At 43.6% G+C, this 16,823-nt stretch overlaps 1 protein-coding gene across 3 annotated transcripts in view; it reads left to right on the top strand.

The window, feature by feature from the left end:
- Positions 1-13,394, top strand: part of LOC146202771 (proto-oncogene vav-like) — a 287,899-nt gene extending 274,505 nt beyond the window's left edge. For all 3 annotated transcript variants that reach the window (XM_084588327.1, XM_084588326.1, XM_084588325.1), the window contains exons 24-25: positions 1,202-1,347; positions 8,348-13,394. In XM_084588327.1, the coding sequence (XP_084444453.1) occupies positions 1,202-1,347; positions 8,348-8,404 (203 nt within the window). In that variant the 3' untranslated portion in view covers positions 8,405-13,394. The remainder of the gene's footprint in view (positions 1-1,201; positions 1,348-8,347) is intronic.
- The last annotated feature ends 3,429 nt before the right edge of the window (positions 13,395-16,823 follow it).

The following is a 16,823-nucleotide window of genomic DNA, read 5'->3' as shown; positions in this document are numbered from 1 at the left end:
TCACGGCAGGCTGATGGCAATAAAGTACCAACAAATAAAGGTGCGAGCGCGAATTCGAGTCTAGTCACATGATGTCATCTCGCCAGTTTACCCAAGCCTGTACGCGCCGATTCAGTGGCTGATACCGTATCGCTCATCCGTTTGTCGTGATATTCGCTGATGGGAGAGAAGGTGATGCAAATGCCTTGTTAGAATCTCGGTGGTGTCGGCTCGCCGCGCTCTCTGCTACTTACACCGTCACGTGGGCCGCCTGTCTGACGCGGGCGAGGAAGCGATCGCAGGCATATCGGCCTGCCGCTTTAGCGGGGCCGAGGAGACACGGCTGCAGCTAATTTCGTTCACTCAACTCACGACTGAGAGCACCACAATCGCGGTGCTCAAATGCGCTAGTCACGTGGTATTATTTGTATTTTGCAGGCTTTCTTTTGAGCCCGGAAAAAAAGATACACGTGATACTTTCTTTGTCGCAACTAATGGAATAAGGGTTTCTGAAGGTGCTCTACAACTTTTCAATTCACATTTTTGCTCTAAGGAGAATATTTAATAAACTAGAAAAATTAACATGATTAGCCAATTAAGTAATTTCAAAACAAAAAAATGCCTGTAGTGCGCAAGGAGGCCGGCAGTTGTATGCAACTGGTCTCACTGGCCTACCTCAAATATATTATTTTGTAACCCTTGGTTCAAGTTAGCTGGGACACCCGGTATACTGACTTGGCAAATTAGCAAGGTGATAATGTTGAACTGGATTCCTTGTATTTTGGAATGAGCCATTGCAAACCTACCTTAAGATGGCACTAGTAGTATTTGTAATGATTTCTGCTACTGTAAGAATTGACCCCAGTTGCTAATGGCACTATTTATAATGATTTCGGAATAATTTCTGTTCCTGTGAATGTTTGAGTTGTACGCATCTGTTTATGGTTTCGTTGTGATGCCATTACCCTTTGTCATCTTTAGGTTTCTTTTCAACAAATGTAATATGTTTTGTAATTACTTGAATGCAGTAAAGTCAGATGTTGAGGAACAAACAAATTAGTCTGTGATTAGCATTTGAGGACTTTTTTTTTCCCTCTGTTTTCGTTAGTTTAATTTGTTATTATTTTCGTTTTTCTTGTGGGAAGTAAACATTAGCCTTGTTTATTGTGTTTTGTTCTCTACACAGCCTTGGTTTGCATTTCGTTTTGTCTTTTGTTTACAGTGGAACACTTGGGGCATGCAGTGGCATTGCACAACTTTCTGCCCACCACAGAGAGCATGCTAGGTCTGGTCAAAGGTGACGTGGTCACAGTGCTGAGCAAAGCAGGCCAGGAAAAGGGTTGGTGGAAAGGACAAATTCAGGAGCGCGTGAGTAGACCATGCCCTTGCCGTGAAGGATCTCTGCTATCCTAATGCACCTCTAGTTTTCTCACTACATCGGACTGTAGCATGGTGAACAGTATTGGCACTTATTTCATTAGGCAAAAAAGAGATGTACACATGCCTTCTTCCCGGCTCACATCAATCATAGGTTCTAAATTTATAACAGTTTGCATCTTTAAATGCTGTGGAAGTTATTTTTCACTTGAGATGAATGCGTCAAGATTTCAAACACCGAAAATTCGGATCGAATTGAAAATCAAATAGATACTATTCGACCAAATACCACAGAAACCCTCTATAGTCTCTCCTATTCCCTACTTCTCACTGGACTTTAACTGTCTTTTACTTTCTCAATGGGCCATGCCTAAGAAAGTCACAGGTGTAAAGACTGGGTGCTCTCTCCTTGCTGCTGTTAAAGGGTGAAATTTAATGATTGGGAATACTGCTTGAAAATGTCTCGACACATCCGGCGTGACAATTGCTGTACATTTCGTAGTCGACATTTCGAACGAGAAAGTCAACATATCTACACCTTTTCAATGCCATGATAGGCAGCATCTAGCTAATGCTGAAGCTGGCTGGTAAACCTGGTTAGGTAAATTTAACACAGGACGGATTCAACACAAAATTCAATGCAAATGCCGTGTTTCTCAGTGTACAGGTTGTGTCACTGTCATATTTATTGACAACAGTTGCATCATTGTCAATGACAGGCTGTGACTGCGCTACTGGTCTTTGAAACCTGATAATGGTGCCAACCCTCCAAAACATTGCAGAAAATGCGAAGAGATATACTTTACATATACTTTTCCTTGTGCAGTTGGTTCATAGCCATGATTGAGTCTGAAGATTGCGTGAAAAGGTCAAGAACAAAGAAAAAACACAATGTTTGTTGTTTTCCGCATTCCATCCTTGTCCAAGTCCCTTTCACACTGTCTTCAGAATAAACCACTGCTACCTTGAGCTGCGAAAAAAGGTGCTATCGTCTGGTAAGGCAAGTTGAGATTAGAGAAAAATTTCGGAGGTGGCAAGTTTGCATTAACACAAGCCTGATAAACACAAGCCTCCTGTGTTTCTCTGGCAGCAGATGGCGCAACTGCAAGGTGTTTGCCATATGCTTGAAAAAATGAAAACTCGTAGTGCAAGGCAGAAAACTGGGTTTGTGCATACCGTATTTACTTGAATGCAATGCAACTGCAAGTGTAACGCGGGGAGTGACTTTGCATATTGCCCAATGGGAAAAAATAAAACCATGAATGTAACGCTAGATAAGCGCTCGAAAAAGTGCCTTTAATAGACATTTTGGCCCTTTTAGTCTCATCAAAATTGCTCATTCGTCGTCATCGTTGGAGGCTGAGTTCTCGGAAACCGAATCCTCTTTTTCACTCTTGTCCTCATATATGATGTTGTCGGAAGCTATTGTGGTCAGGCTCACATTTAAAAATCACCTCCTGCTGCATCCGCCATCCACGTATGGTAGATTAGTTGTCTAGCCGTCGAGCTACCGTAGAATTTCCGATTTCTTCTGATATCGGAGTACTTTTCTTTTGAAGCGAGCGTTGTACTGTGCACGGCACGTTTCCATTATGTGAAATGCGATAACAACAGAAGTAACCGCACTAATCCACTGCGAAAGATGTGACAGGCGCGTTTTAAAGGTGACGACATGATTCTGAGCCTATGAGGAAAACACGCGTTTTGACTTTGGATGAATTGGGATTTGACGGATTTGGCTTTCCTGGTACCGGTGTTGCCTACATAACATCGTAAAACCGCGGAAACCGAAATCGAGTGGTGATGGATTCAATATGGCTGCACCCTGGCACTGCTTTAGACCAACCGAATCGCAGTATACAATTATCACGCTAGGGTGGACATTGAGAGCCAAAAATAATGAAAAAAACTCTTGTTACTTTCGAGTAAATGTGGTATATTCAGTAGTTTTGGTATCTGGTATCGTAGGCAATGTCTTGCGGATAACAAAAAGAAGCAGTGCAAGCAGAACCAAACACAAGAGGATTACATGCCATGGTTTCTTTAATCGGTAGACTGAGAGCCAAAAATAATAAAAAAAAGCTCTCATTTACATTCGAGTAAATGTGGTATTTTCAGCAGTTTTGGTATCTGTGATATCCAAGGCAATGTTTTAAGGATAAAAAAAAAAAGGAGTTATGCAAGCAGAACCAAACATGAGGATTACATGCCATTGTTTCTTTAATGGTTTACTCAGGGTCTTTTTCTCTGAAGTGCATTGAAACAAAATCTGAGCATGCTGCATCGAAGAGTGCTTGGTGTTAACATAATTTCCAGGCATAAGCCAAGCTTCTCAACTCCATAGTCTAACCTGGATAGGTCAGTCTCCTCAAGGACAAGCTTATTATTAGAGAATAATGGTTGCTTTCTGCCACAACAAGCTGTGTGAGGGTGCATCTTCCTCACGACTGGACCACGTGCACTGAGGGTGAAGATAATAAAGATCATGTGCCGTGGGCTTTTGGGCCTGACGGGCATTTCTTCCAACATGATGTCAGAAGCAGAATGACCTGGCCTTGGCTGTCTCAACAACGACACACCTTGTGGCCTTCCTTTTTTGAGTCAAGTGAGCCTGTGTTGACTCTCTATCTTGTTTTCTGGGGCCACAGAGATTTGCCACCGAGCCACAAGCCTCCGGACTTCCCTCACTTTTGGAGGCTGTTCCAACACGTAAATATGGCTTCCCTTCAGGTAATGTCGCCCTTAGGGAATGTGCTTAGGGATGAAGCACATCCTTCACTACCGCAAGTCTGCGAGACTTTGTGATGGGCCCGTAATACAGCAGGTCGACACACTTGTCTGCCTGATAGACCTGCAGACAGAGGACATTTTCGTTGCTCTCAAGCTGTCTGCTGGAGACAAGAAAAAGTGTGGGCATGTGATGTGGAGCTTCAAGAACTATTTCGTCTCGCAGAAAAACATAGTCTTCGAGAGGGCTAAATTCAACACACAAGTTCTGCTCGAAGGAGAGTCTTTGGAAGACTTTGCTACCGCCCTTCGTGCCCTAGCCAATTTCTGTGACTTTGGCAGTCTTCTGGAGGAACTCGCATGCAACAGACTGGTTTCGGTCTCGAGAACCAGAAGGTCTTGCAATCCTTGCAGCTGTATGCAAGCCTAGATCTGACGAAAACACTGAAAGTTGCTCACCAAAACGAAACGGTGCAGCAACAGCAATCCGAGCTTCAAGTCGCCACTTTGGGTGTGTCGCTAGCGAGACGGAACAGTACAGCTAAGCAACGACCATGCATCACGAAAACTTCACAGCTTGCAAGGTGGCAGGGTATCCTGTCATCGTCGCATAACTCTCCAGCAGCGATCAATGCTGGTAAGAAGCAGGGGAAAGAATGTGGCTGGTGTGGCAGACAACACCACCCTTGAGATGGCTTCTCCTCCAAAGACTCTTCTTGTCAGGCCTGTGGGAAGAAAGGACTCTATGCTTCGGTATGCAGGTCCATGCTGGAGGTACGGAGCATCTTCCAGCAGTCAGGCTTCCTCAGTGCTGTGACCAATCTGTCAATAACTGTGTGGGAGGTTTCAGTGCGCATCAGGTCCCAGTACGTGACGTTCAAGATAAATGATACTGAAGCAAATGACACAATTCTCCATGAGCAGAAATTTCACCAGCTCTTCCAGAATATTGCACTTGCACTGACACAGCACTACATCCATGGTCCTCATGCAAAAAGGCTCGAGATACCCATAGTCGCTAGCATGAACTTCTTTTTTAACGGTCTGCGCAGAGCCTTAAAGAGTTAACGTTCTGCCTACAGTCTGCATGTGTCTCTTCGGCAAGGCATTGATGAGCCACCTTGGCCTGTTTCCTGCTGTTGGATCCTCATCTGCACTTGGCGTTGAACGAGGCTTTGGGGATGTCTTCAAAGGCCTGGGGAAACTAGACGTCTAGTATAACATCAAGCTCCACCCAGACGCAATTCCATTCGCACTGTCATTCCCTTATCACGTTACTCTACGGCTCTTTGACACAGCATGAAAGGAGCTGGAACGGCTGCAGAAAATCTATGTCATCACTCCAGTCACAGTGCCAACAACGTGGTGCACACCAATGGTCATTGTGCTGAAATCTTCGGGGAACACTGCAAGTTTGCGTTAACTTCATAGGGCTCAATATGTCCATCCTTTGAGAGTGGCACCCCATTCCAGCAGTCAGGCATAAATTGGGAATGCTCTAAGATGCATTCTGGGTTTCTAGGGTAGATGTCAACTCTGGATCCTGACAAATTGCACTCGGTGAAGGCAGCAAGACGCTGATGACGTTTATAACATTGTTTGGGTGGTTTTGCTTTAATTGCCTGCTGTTTGGGATTAGCTCAGTGCCAGAGCACTTCCAGAGACATACAGCTAAGGTTCTGCAAGACCTGGATGGAGTTGTCTGTCACATGGATGACATTCTGATCTGGGGATCTACAAGACAATAGCATGACAAACAGCTCTGGGCTACTCTCGATAGCGTTGAAAAAGTTGGGGCCATGTTGAACAAAGAAAAGTCTCAATTCGGAGTCTCCAAGATATGATTCCTGGGTCACATACTTGAAGGTGGCCAAACCTACTTTGATGACAGCAAATTGGGTGTCATTAAACAAAGGCCCTGCCAACTTCAGAAGAAGAACTTCGGCGCCTAATGAGCATGGCTACTTACCCGAGTCACTTTGTGCCCAACATGGCAGAACTACTACACCCACTCTCTAGCATGCTCTCCACCAAACAGGACTTCATCTGGGAAGCTCATTGCAGCCTGTCTTGACCTTGTGTTCGGCAAACAGAGAAACTCGTCTGATGGCTGACGCCTCATCATACAGACTAGGCAGTGCTATGGCAAAAGCTAAACGGCAGGCTCTTTTCAGTGATCGCCTACGCTCCAAGGGTACTAACTGACACTGAGAGACGCTACACCCAGACAGAAAAGGATGGTCTCGCTCTTGCCTGGGCATGCGATAAATTTTATGACTATCTGCTCAGGAAGTCCTTTCAGCTAGAAACAGATCACCATCCTCTTGTCTTCTTGTTTGCTACCAAGGCGATCGGAGATCTGGTGCCACAACTACAAAGGATACGTTTGCACCTCATGTGCTATACATACAAGATTGTCTATGTACAAGACAAGGAGATTACAGCCACAGACGCTCTCTCGAGGTCTCTTCTGAATACTACAGGAGAGTACAAACCTGCTGAAGCGATTGATGGCTATCTCTGCAAAATCGTCTCGGCACTTCCTATTTCAAGTTCATTGTTGGAGCAGCTTAGAAAAGTGCAAGACACTGGTGAAGTCTACGTGAACTTCTGGAGACTCTCCAGTACTGGTTGGCCAGCGCGTCGAGACATCTCTTCTTGGCTTGATTTTAGTGAGGCCTAAGATCAAGTGTAGCAAGATGTCACTCTGGGTTTTACCTGGAGTATCGGAGCTTTAGCTCTAAAAGCTTATATAGAGACTGTGTATTTTCCAAACAGGCTCAGTGAAGGCTATATCTTCTGTGAAATATTCAGTTACAAAATATTGGAAAACACATGTGCTCGCTCACAAAGCATTTCAATATTTTCTTACCAGAACAATGCACAGATAATTCTAAGCTTTGGCCCGTCAAAAAGAAACTATACAGTTGAACCTGCTCACTTACTATGACTGGCTAGCACTACGTACTCACAACCTACTCTCCACTTAAGCTCACTCAGTACTACTTACACAGTACTATTACTCACTTACTATGGCTTACTAGCACTCACTCACTATGAACGAGGGTGGTGGTGCAGTCAAAATATATGTATTAGTGCAGTAGCACTGCATTTGGATAAAATGGACTACCATGGCTGCACTACTCAGAGAAAATGAGGAAACAGGTTAAACGTGTCCGTGCAAACGAAAAATGCGTGCTTTCCACCACCATGGAGAGAGATGGGCACCATCTGCTCTATAATCCCTGTCCCTCCCCCCTTCCCCCCAAAAATAAATAAGCCATAAAGAAGGTGTCATTGAAATGGCTCTGAATCAGTGGCTACGCGTACACCAGCAAGATGCAAAGTTAATCGGTATATGCGTGTGTGCTAGGCAGAGCATATGAGGCTGGAGCAGAATCGCAGCGGGTGTGAAACAGTGGCACCACATTGAAAGTGAAGCTACTGCACAAAGTCATTGTGCAATTAATGGCTAGGATTTTGAGAACTTTGAAAGCCATTCACACAATATATGCATTGCTTGCACAGCCAGCCTAGTCACGTGCATCACCTGCCCCAATCAGCTATCCATATTCTGCGCTGCTGCCACATGCAGGCAGTTCAAAGATGGTCACAGTGTATTCTACTTCCCAGCCACATCGGCAGTGTTTCTGCCAACGCAGAAGATGCCCATGTACTGTATGATGTGAATGCACATTATTTACTGGTGGTCTAAAATATATGGAGCCCTCTACTGCATTCCTCATAGCCCGAGTTACTTTGGGATGTTAAACCCTACAGATACCATACCTCTGATAAAAAATTGCCTATGAGGTGGCAAACTTGCCACCATTTGCCATGTATACACTTCACTCACAATTAGTGAGGTCATGTCCCTTAAGCAGCTCATCATGGGCAGGGTTCTCATTGAGGAGCCTATGAGAGCACCGGACCTTTTAAGAAATTTAACTACACTTATCTTAGACTTTGCATTTTTGGATACAGCATGACAAATCTATGTAATGCAAACTTAAAATACAACAAATGCAATGCACGGAACCATCAGGTTTGTTACAAGTGGACTTGACTGCATTCCTCTTTGTATTTGTTTTCATTGAGGGAAAAACTAAACACACATGCCACAAAACAGTGGTAGCTGTTGTGATGCAAATGGCTGTGTCTTTGGAAGAAATCAAAGACTTCAAGCAGTTTATGAAACTGTTTAGATCAATAATGAACATATGTTCTATCCAAATTGTAATAACTACTTTTGTTGTTTCTCTAGGTGGGCTACTTCCCTTGGCAGTACGTGCAGGAGATTCCAGCAACCAGCACTGAGTGATAGCTCTCCTGCTGGATCCTTCAAAGTCTGCAGCATGGACCGATGGAAGTTTGTGGTCGCTCGCTTATGGTCACAAATCATAGAGAGCAATAGGAATGTGCATGGCTAGTATTTGTGTATTTAAAAGTGAAACGGACATTGTGGACTTCAACGTGAAGCTCAGGCCTGTTGGTTTTGTAATAGGCATTGTTGGTCACTGTGTATAGGATTGTTCCAAATGGGTGAATTTTTGTTTCCTTACTTTCATCTGTATGTAGCTCTCGCTTCACACAGAGTAAGTGGCATGATTTTCATATGTATCAGCGTTGTGTGCTATGATGATGTCTCTACAAGGATAGCGTGCCAGTTACAAGCTTGCTGTTTGCTTTGCTCTCTGCATCTTTAACAATAAGTACGCCTTATTTCTTCATTTGCTTTTTCATAGTCGTGGGAAAAAATGAACTTTTATGGTGTTTATCGTGGTTCTTCTTACCTGAACTTACCCTCGCACCAGATGCGCTGCTTGAGAAAATAACTTTTAGGGTCATGTAAATATGCTGTATATTCTTCCTGCCCCTTTCCCCATTAAGTATTTGTCACTTGCAGTGAAGTAATATGAGCGTCCCATCGAGCATGTGGCCTATCGTGTACCGTGATAAATTTTTGCTACATATGAGACAAGCTGGCACGTGGAGTCCCCGCAAGAGTTTTACTTGCCAATAAATTAAGGAAGCAGCTGTGCTGTGCATTTTTGTTGGAAGTCTGTGCAAACTGTGGGCTGCAGTCTTTTCTTTTTTTGTTGTTATTAGCTCTGTGAATTAATCGGCATTGTCAAATTGTGACATTACGGGATAAGTACATGCATTCGACCTCAGCTACCAAGAAACATACATCTGGAAACTTGGACGCAACCTTCATGCTGCACCGGCAGCTGTTAGCCTCTTTGTAATATAAAGCATAGAAGGATTGGGCTGCTTTTTTCTTAATCCCTTGCTTGTTTCCATTTTCATCATTAATGTGTGATTTGTTGTTGTGAGTGGGCAATAAAAAAAAACGGTAAGGTCAGGCATGGCACAGGATCGAACATTAACTATTTAGCTTGCTCACTAACCAGAAGAAATCATGCTGTCTCGTTACTATGCTAGTTATTGTCAAAACAACGAATGTACAATGCTCCTTACAAAATGCCTTTTTGTGTTTGCTGGTATTTTGGATGCCTTGTATTTTAAGATGTGGAAACCTCATTATGAGCAATTTTGTAGTGCAGTTATTTAATTGTACTATTTGCTTTAGAACTCAGAATTCACCACATCATTGTCCATGTTATGGTCACTGAAAGAATGTCGGTGGGACCAAGAGCTTGAGATGGAGAATATGGACAGGTGCTCTGAGTAGACTATACAGCACTCAACTTTCAGCTGTCTTTGTTTCTTGACACAAGTATTCGTTGAGGCAGCCAGCTATGCTTTCACCATTTAAACATGGAGTTTCATTTTAGATTTTCAGCACATGCAGGAATTTTTGGCAGAAATGCTGCTTGATGTCATTTAAGACAAGCCACTTGCAGGTTTAGTGTTATTCTGCCTGCATAAAAGAAAAGCAGGGCACTTGTAGGTTTAGTGCTGTCCTGTCTACATTCTTCTTCTTGTGCTTTTTATCTTTTTGTTGGTATTTCTCTGTAGGCATGCACCACCAAGTTTCCCAATTTCAGTGTTATTATGGTCTTTCTAATTGTTCAGTGCCTTTTCCCTAGTCATGGTTTTATTTAGTTAGTTTTGTCCATCGTGTTTTTAGATCTTTTTTAGTGTTATTTTAGCTTTCTGTGGCTTCTGTTTGCAAGTGTTATGCTGCTTTGCTTTTATTCAATTGCTTAATAGACTAACTTCTAAGAATATTTTTAGATATGCAAGCTTGAATGGCAAGTTTTTATGTAATGCGTTTGGCTGGTTTGGCTGGCTAAGTTATGTTGGAAATTTTGATATACTACAAGTTTAAATTGGAGTCATATGTGTTGACCATTTATATTCCATGTTCCAAAATACTCATGTGGCACATGATATGAACACATTATTGAATGCGTAAACTATCATTAATTTGGATCATTCAAAGTATTTTTCTCGAGGCAGGCTTGCTCACCTGTGTGTTGGATGTGGTTGACATTTGCTGTGGCTTTGGCACAGTTGTACCATGGCATTATAAGGCAGATTGGTGCTATCATTGCTCAGCTGTTGAAATGAACAAAGCCCCAGCCAAAAAAGTCCACAATGATGAGAGCTGCAGGTGTAATTGTGGCCTTTGGTGTTGTCTCTGGCTGTGACTATAAGTGTTGACAGATTTGCTGGGCTAGTCACCACTGGGAGAGAGGCCGCAGGCTTTGGAGAGAATTACACTGAGGAGAGCAACTCCCATGCACACTTTCTTTTGCATCATCTATACAAACTGGTTCTTTGTATGGAGCCACTTTCCTGTGCTGCTGTAGATGACCCTGTCAGGTGAGCAGGTGAAGTCGCAACTCCCCTTAGCATAGACACTTGTTGTGTGACGTACCTGATCTACTCTTTTTCTGCAGCCATTGCCGCAGTGTGTGCTTAAAGCTGTTAACTCTAGCAAGGTGCTGTGCTGCTAGCCCTTCTTAGGGTGTCGTGCGGTGCCTCTACTAAAGCTATTTCACACTCCTGAGGGATCACGTTTAGCTTTCCTGCCGCAAGTGTACCTGTTCTACTTCTCCACAGATATGTTTTAAGTGAACAGCGGCTGTGCTTTGTTGCATCCACTTTGCATGACTGTTTTGCAGCACAGCTTGCGTAGGTGTTTTCAAGCAACTGTTGAAACTTTTCTTGTGGGAAAAATGAAATGGCAACACGTTTATTTATAATGTGTCTGGAGAAACTAATAAGTTTACTGCAATTTTTCGCACTGGGAATTCTTTGTTAATGAAAGTTGTGGATGATGCCGTAAGAAAGCTGGTTGCATTTCTGTCCAATGAAAGGTGTGTTTTTGCTAATAGCATCCGACTGCACACATCAGAGATCACCTCAGTATACCTGACTTTCATTCTCAAGGTGCCATTGGCATTGACAATGCACTCTTATTGTACATATGCACACACACATAGATGTTCTGCTATTGTATCGTGATGAATCCTTTTTGTGCTAGTACACCAGGGCTGACTTCAATCCTTGCAAGGACTGATCCCAAAATCATGCATTGATTGGCTGAAGCTGCAGAGGTGATTATGGCATTCAGTTGGTGCAATAGTGAAGTAATACCATCTGCACTTGATTACCTGTACTTCAGAAAGCATGGATCACACTGCATTTGTAGAAACTGCTTTTCTGAACTGACAGCTCCACACAGTGAAAAGGTAAATGATATATTGTACTGTATTGCAAACAATTTTAGCAAAAGCAGTTTGCTTTAAGCACTACTTTTGGACACAGTTCACATGAATAAGCAATCTGTCTGCAACTGTCTGAAATCGCGAGCTGCAGTAGCCTCGCTTTCAGTGTTGGAGCCCTTAGGGCACTGTAAAACTGTCAAAGGCACCTGCACTAACCCATCAAATCAAGTGCATACTAGCAACAGAACAAATCATTGGTTGACAATTGAGCACACAAAAGTAAGGAAGCGAAGGGCTCGGAAGTCAAACAACACAATTTGTTGCCACTGAATGCTCGAACTGCATCTGCTGCTCCAGCCACTTGGTGCGTGCCTCCAGAGACCAGTCTACGCAGAGAGCATATGAGCTCAGATCCAGTCAGTTAAGCTGTAGTGAAAGGATTCACCAACAGTGCTAGCAGGTGTACACAGCAGGGATAAAGTTTCACAGAGGAAATGTGGGCCGACCACTGTTTGTCTCCCAGTTTGCCTGGTATGATCCCTGCATTGAATGCCACAGTTTCACCAGCAGTGCTCTGCACTGTCGTGCATTCTTGCTTGTTACGTTGCCAACTAGTGTTGATGCATATTACGCTCTTCTAGACAGTTTTAGAGTGCTTATAGGTCTGTTTAATTTTATAGAAGGGTACCCTCTTTTATTATCTGTCAGCAAGTTTTAATAGTGATGATGGTATTCTGCAACAATCACTAATTTTGTGTAAAATGGAGCACACTTGTCACCCCTTTAATCTCGTGTCACATCTGGCAAGGTGTGAAAAATCTTTTCAGGCAGACTGTAATCTGCCTTTTATTTGTTTTCCTCGGCATCACTGTTTGCATGTTGCATCACAGCAGGTTACAGCACGGGCTGCCTCTTTGTATCATGCTTTTGCAGGTCGTGGAGTGTAGCTTTGTGGTGTTAACGAACAATGTTGAGAACAAATTTTTATTTATTGAATTAAACAGTGGGTACATGAACAGGGATGGAGAAAATTTGGCTGTTCACATGAAAATTGAATGCTTGAGGTACCCCACTTGCCCCACTAGAATAGGGGCTGTCATTCACACGCTCTAACTAAGAGCCGTCCAGGAGATTCATATTTTTTCTAGCCTGCCAGGTGATGTCTGTGCCAAATGTGCAACGTGAATTACTGTGCCAACCTCTATATATACATATATATAAATATATATATATACACACACACATTGTGCATGTGTGCATACAGAGCTACTGTAAGGACTTAAGGGGGTACTCTCATTAGCTCGAGCCAATGTACACTGCTTTTTTTGTGCCTGATTCAGTGCTATTTTGCTGTTTGCATGCGCTCATTCTGAATTTGTTGTCAGCTTTTGCACTGTATAAGGTCGGAGGGCTTATACAGCATGTGCAAGCTTCATTAAACATAGATTTCACAAGAGGATTTTTACCCATGTATAAAGCAGATATGTTCACTGTCCATATTGATTTTGTACAATACTGGTTCCAAATCTGCACTAAACATGTAGATACTGATATGTTATGTTTTGAACTTGTTTTGGCAACCTGAATTTATCTGGATGGAACAATGCCACAACTGATTCACATTTTATTGTTGTATTGTTTTTGTTGATGTAATAAAATATTTTTTTTTTCTAGGTTTGTGGGACTGTTGCTAACTTAATACATGTGAAGTGTTTTTTAACAGAAGAGCAACTACAAACCTGTTGTCATACAATGTGCAGCAGCAAAAGTTGCAAGTTTTTCAGATACGTTTGAAGTTGGTGAAGTTTTGCTTATTGTAGCAGGAAATAAGTTACAAAAGACAGTACAGAAGGAGGTCCTAAGGTCAGAACTATTGACGGGACCTCCTGTAGAGACTATTGAAAAGGAAAATGGGGTGAGCAGTTTCAAAAATGGATTGGTTGTGGAGAGAGAAACATGGGAAATTATTACAATCATTTTTCTTTAAATGAAAACGAGTATCTTGCAAAATGCTTTTAGGAAGATTTATAAAAATGGTGAAGAGCAGATATAAAGGCATAAATATTTAATATCGGGGGTGGAAGCACGTTTGAGCATTTTGGAGCACATTTCTGGGGCCGCACACCTTGATAGTTGTTTTTTTCTTCTTAGGATACAAAATCCCCAATCGGATTCCTTTTTATGAAATGTTCAATGCATTTTGAACTACGTGTGCATACCTGTCAAGACAAAGCAAATGTCCAAAACATGCGGCAACCTAAGCAACAATTCACAACAGACTAGCAGCAAACAGAATGCTTACTTGTGCACTTCATAACTGAACATCAGGGCCCGTATTCAGAGTTAGCGTCGTTATCAAAGTGTCGCTATCTCGCGTGACCTCGAGCCATCTGATTGGTCGAAACGGCGGGTTGCCACTACAGAACCCGAAGAGGTGGAAACATGTTCCGGTGTTTTCACCAATCGGATGACTCGAGGCTGGGGAGATAGCTACACTCTGGATAAGGATGCAAACTCTGAATACAGGCCCAGGCTTCACCTAAAGCTTTTGCCTATTCTGACTTGATAGATTCAAATGTGGAGTCTACCACGGAAATGCTCAAGCAGTGCCACTAGCCTGGAGTTCACATTGATGGGCACATTTCTGCTATCTTGTACATATCTTTTTTGATCTTCCTGTGCTGATAATTTCTTCAACACAGTAGTGCCTTCAGGGAGGATAGTGTGCACTGAAGGGTAGCCTTTTCATCCTTAAACTCCTTTACTTCACTGCCTCTTGCCAGTAGGTCATGTTCTTGCTCGAGTGATGGTTCTTCAGTTTCAATATCTTAGTGATATACCCTGCATGGCTTTCCAACGTCCTTACAAGGTTTCTAGTGACTGTCAACGCTTCAAGCAAGCTTTTGTTCGACATAGGCCCAACATGCTTGTCATTGACAAAGAGGATTGATGTTGAAATACCTGCTTGTTTTCAAAGCAAAAGCATTAAAACTCGTGTAGTTTTTGCAGTCTGACAAGTTTCCTAATGGCTTGCGGTGGGTTGTGCTATAAACGTGGCTTACTACTTTCTCCTCTCCACCAGCGATTCAAAAGGCTAGCATACACCTCCTCCAAATTCTGCTTGGATTCTATAGGCTTCCCTTTTGCAGGTTGTGTTTACACTGAATGCCAGTTACAGTGACATCAATGTAGAAGAAAGGTTACTGACCACTGTTGTTTATAACACCTGTAAATTGAACATGCATACAGGTTTCATTCATAGTGCTGACCCGATCAGTATCGAGTGCTTGTGGACAAAAAGATATACCAATACACCTTGCCAGAGGCACGAGGTTTTATGCTTTGGTATATATGGCACTGAAATGGACACAGTAAGTACAGCCTTTGACAAAAGTGTAGAGCCCAGGGGGTCTGATTCTGAGCCATGTAGTGGCGCTGATTTAGCATCAGTAGAGGTTCTTCCCATTGGAGAGTGTTGGACAAAAAATGTTACCGTCAAAAGATTCGGAACGCTTGAAATGCATTACAAGCTGTACAAAGTGGTTCAGAAGCAGATCCCATCGACTCTTACACTTTTGACAGACTACATATAACCTTAGATGTGGACCGAATTAATGTGAGCTTTCAGATGAGACATGCTTGGCAACGTCTGCGAGCACAAGGGGCACTTGTATGGCACGTGGTGAGATGCTGCATGCTTGTGAAGCTGAATCGCCGTACTGAACGTTTTAGAGCAGCGGGAACATGTCTTTGGCTGCCTGCATTTTCTTGAGACTTCGACACCTCCGCCAGATGCACCACATCCATGGCACGATGGGGCAGACACCGCACTGTTCATGCCAGTATTAGGCGGAATCGATGTACCGAAGCGCCTATTGCAGGTATTTGTTGGCGAAACATGCCTTCGTTTCGGTGATGTCGCGTGACAGCTTCCGTCAGCACTTTCGTCGTTAGACTGCTCACACGAGCTGACAAGGTGACGTTTCAATCCTTCCGCGTATCTCAGTTTATAACACCGAAAATCTTCCATGCATGAAGACGAAGGTCGTGGCCGTTGTGAGCATCGCTTTGCAGTAAGCGCACTGCAAGGGTCACACCCTCCGCTCATTGTTACCTCCAGCAGGTCCACGAGCAGGCAGAGAAACGGAGTAGGAGATGCCCTAGCTTGAAGAGCAGACGTCACATATCGCATGCAGAACTACAAGACCGTCCACTTCGCTGTTGACATAACTTATGCACTCTACCCAGAACAAGTCCAGAACCGCTTGATTGTTCGCCGAAGCCTGATGCCTGCCAACGGTTCTACGGATTTTCCATTTCCATGGGCGAGCCGCAAGCGTCAGCCCGTGACGTCAGTGGAGATGCGGCGGCGCTGGCGACAACAGACTTCAGGCAGCGCCTACTTTATTTACTCTTCGGGTGTGTAGGCAAAAGCCCGCGCCGTGTTTTCGAGCATAATTCTCGACATTCCTGCTAGCTGGGGTGCAGTTGGTTGCGCCACGAGGTACAAAGAAAGAAAATGGCTCCTGTTTTCTCATGTTTCTTGCGGTCAGATAAAGATGAGAGCGAAGGGCAGCGGTGTTGACAAGTATACCCTTCGCGGCTAACGTGGGTTGCACTTGTGCCTTGTGCACTGAAACTTGATCCATTCGTTTGCAACTTGTGGTTGCTTTTCGGTCGCACTAGGAGCGCAAAAGACGCCCTCGAGGGCTGTTACGTTTCGGTGTGCGTTTTCGAGAAGACAGGGCACCTGCAGAGAGGAACTGGCCTCGTATCGAAGCACTATAGTTACTGTCGTGATCAAGGCAATGGTGTGATGTGTTTACTGCGAATGTTCAAATGTCGCAAATAGTTTACAGTCAGCCGTCTAGCCCAGCAACGGCCTGAGCCCGCGTCGACGACGGCTATACGGGCGGAATGATAATGAATATTGTGTGCGTGCGATTTTTACTGAAAATTAATCATCATTTAAGTATCAGTACGATTACAGAAGTGTTACAAATTACACAGTCATGAGGATTACTTTCTCAGTCGGCCGCAGTTCCTGTAGAATTCCATCGATTTCGCGAATTCCAGGATTGTTGAGCCGCTGCACGTTCG

The sequence above is a fragment of the Amblyomma maculatum genome, chromosome 1 (genome assembly GCF_055883805.1).
Source record: "Amblyomma maculatum isolate TAMU_Amacu chromosome 1, ASM5588380v1, whole genome shotgun sequence".
NCBI classification, from domain to species: Eukaryota; Metazoa; Arthropoda; class Arachnida; order Ixodida; family Ixodidae; genus Amblyomma; species Amblyomma maculatum.
The sequence above is the reverse complement of the archived record's forward strand: the minus strand, read 5'-3'. Positions and strand labels throughout refer to the sequence as shown.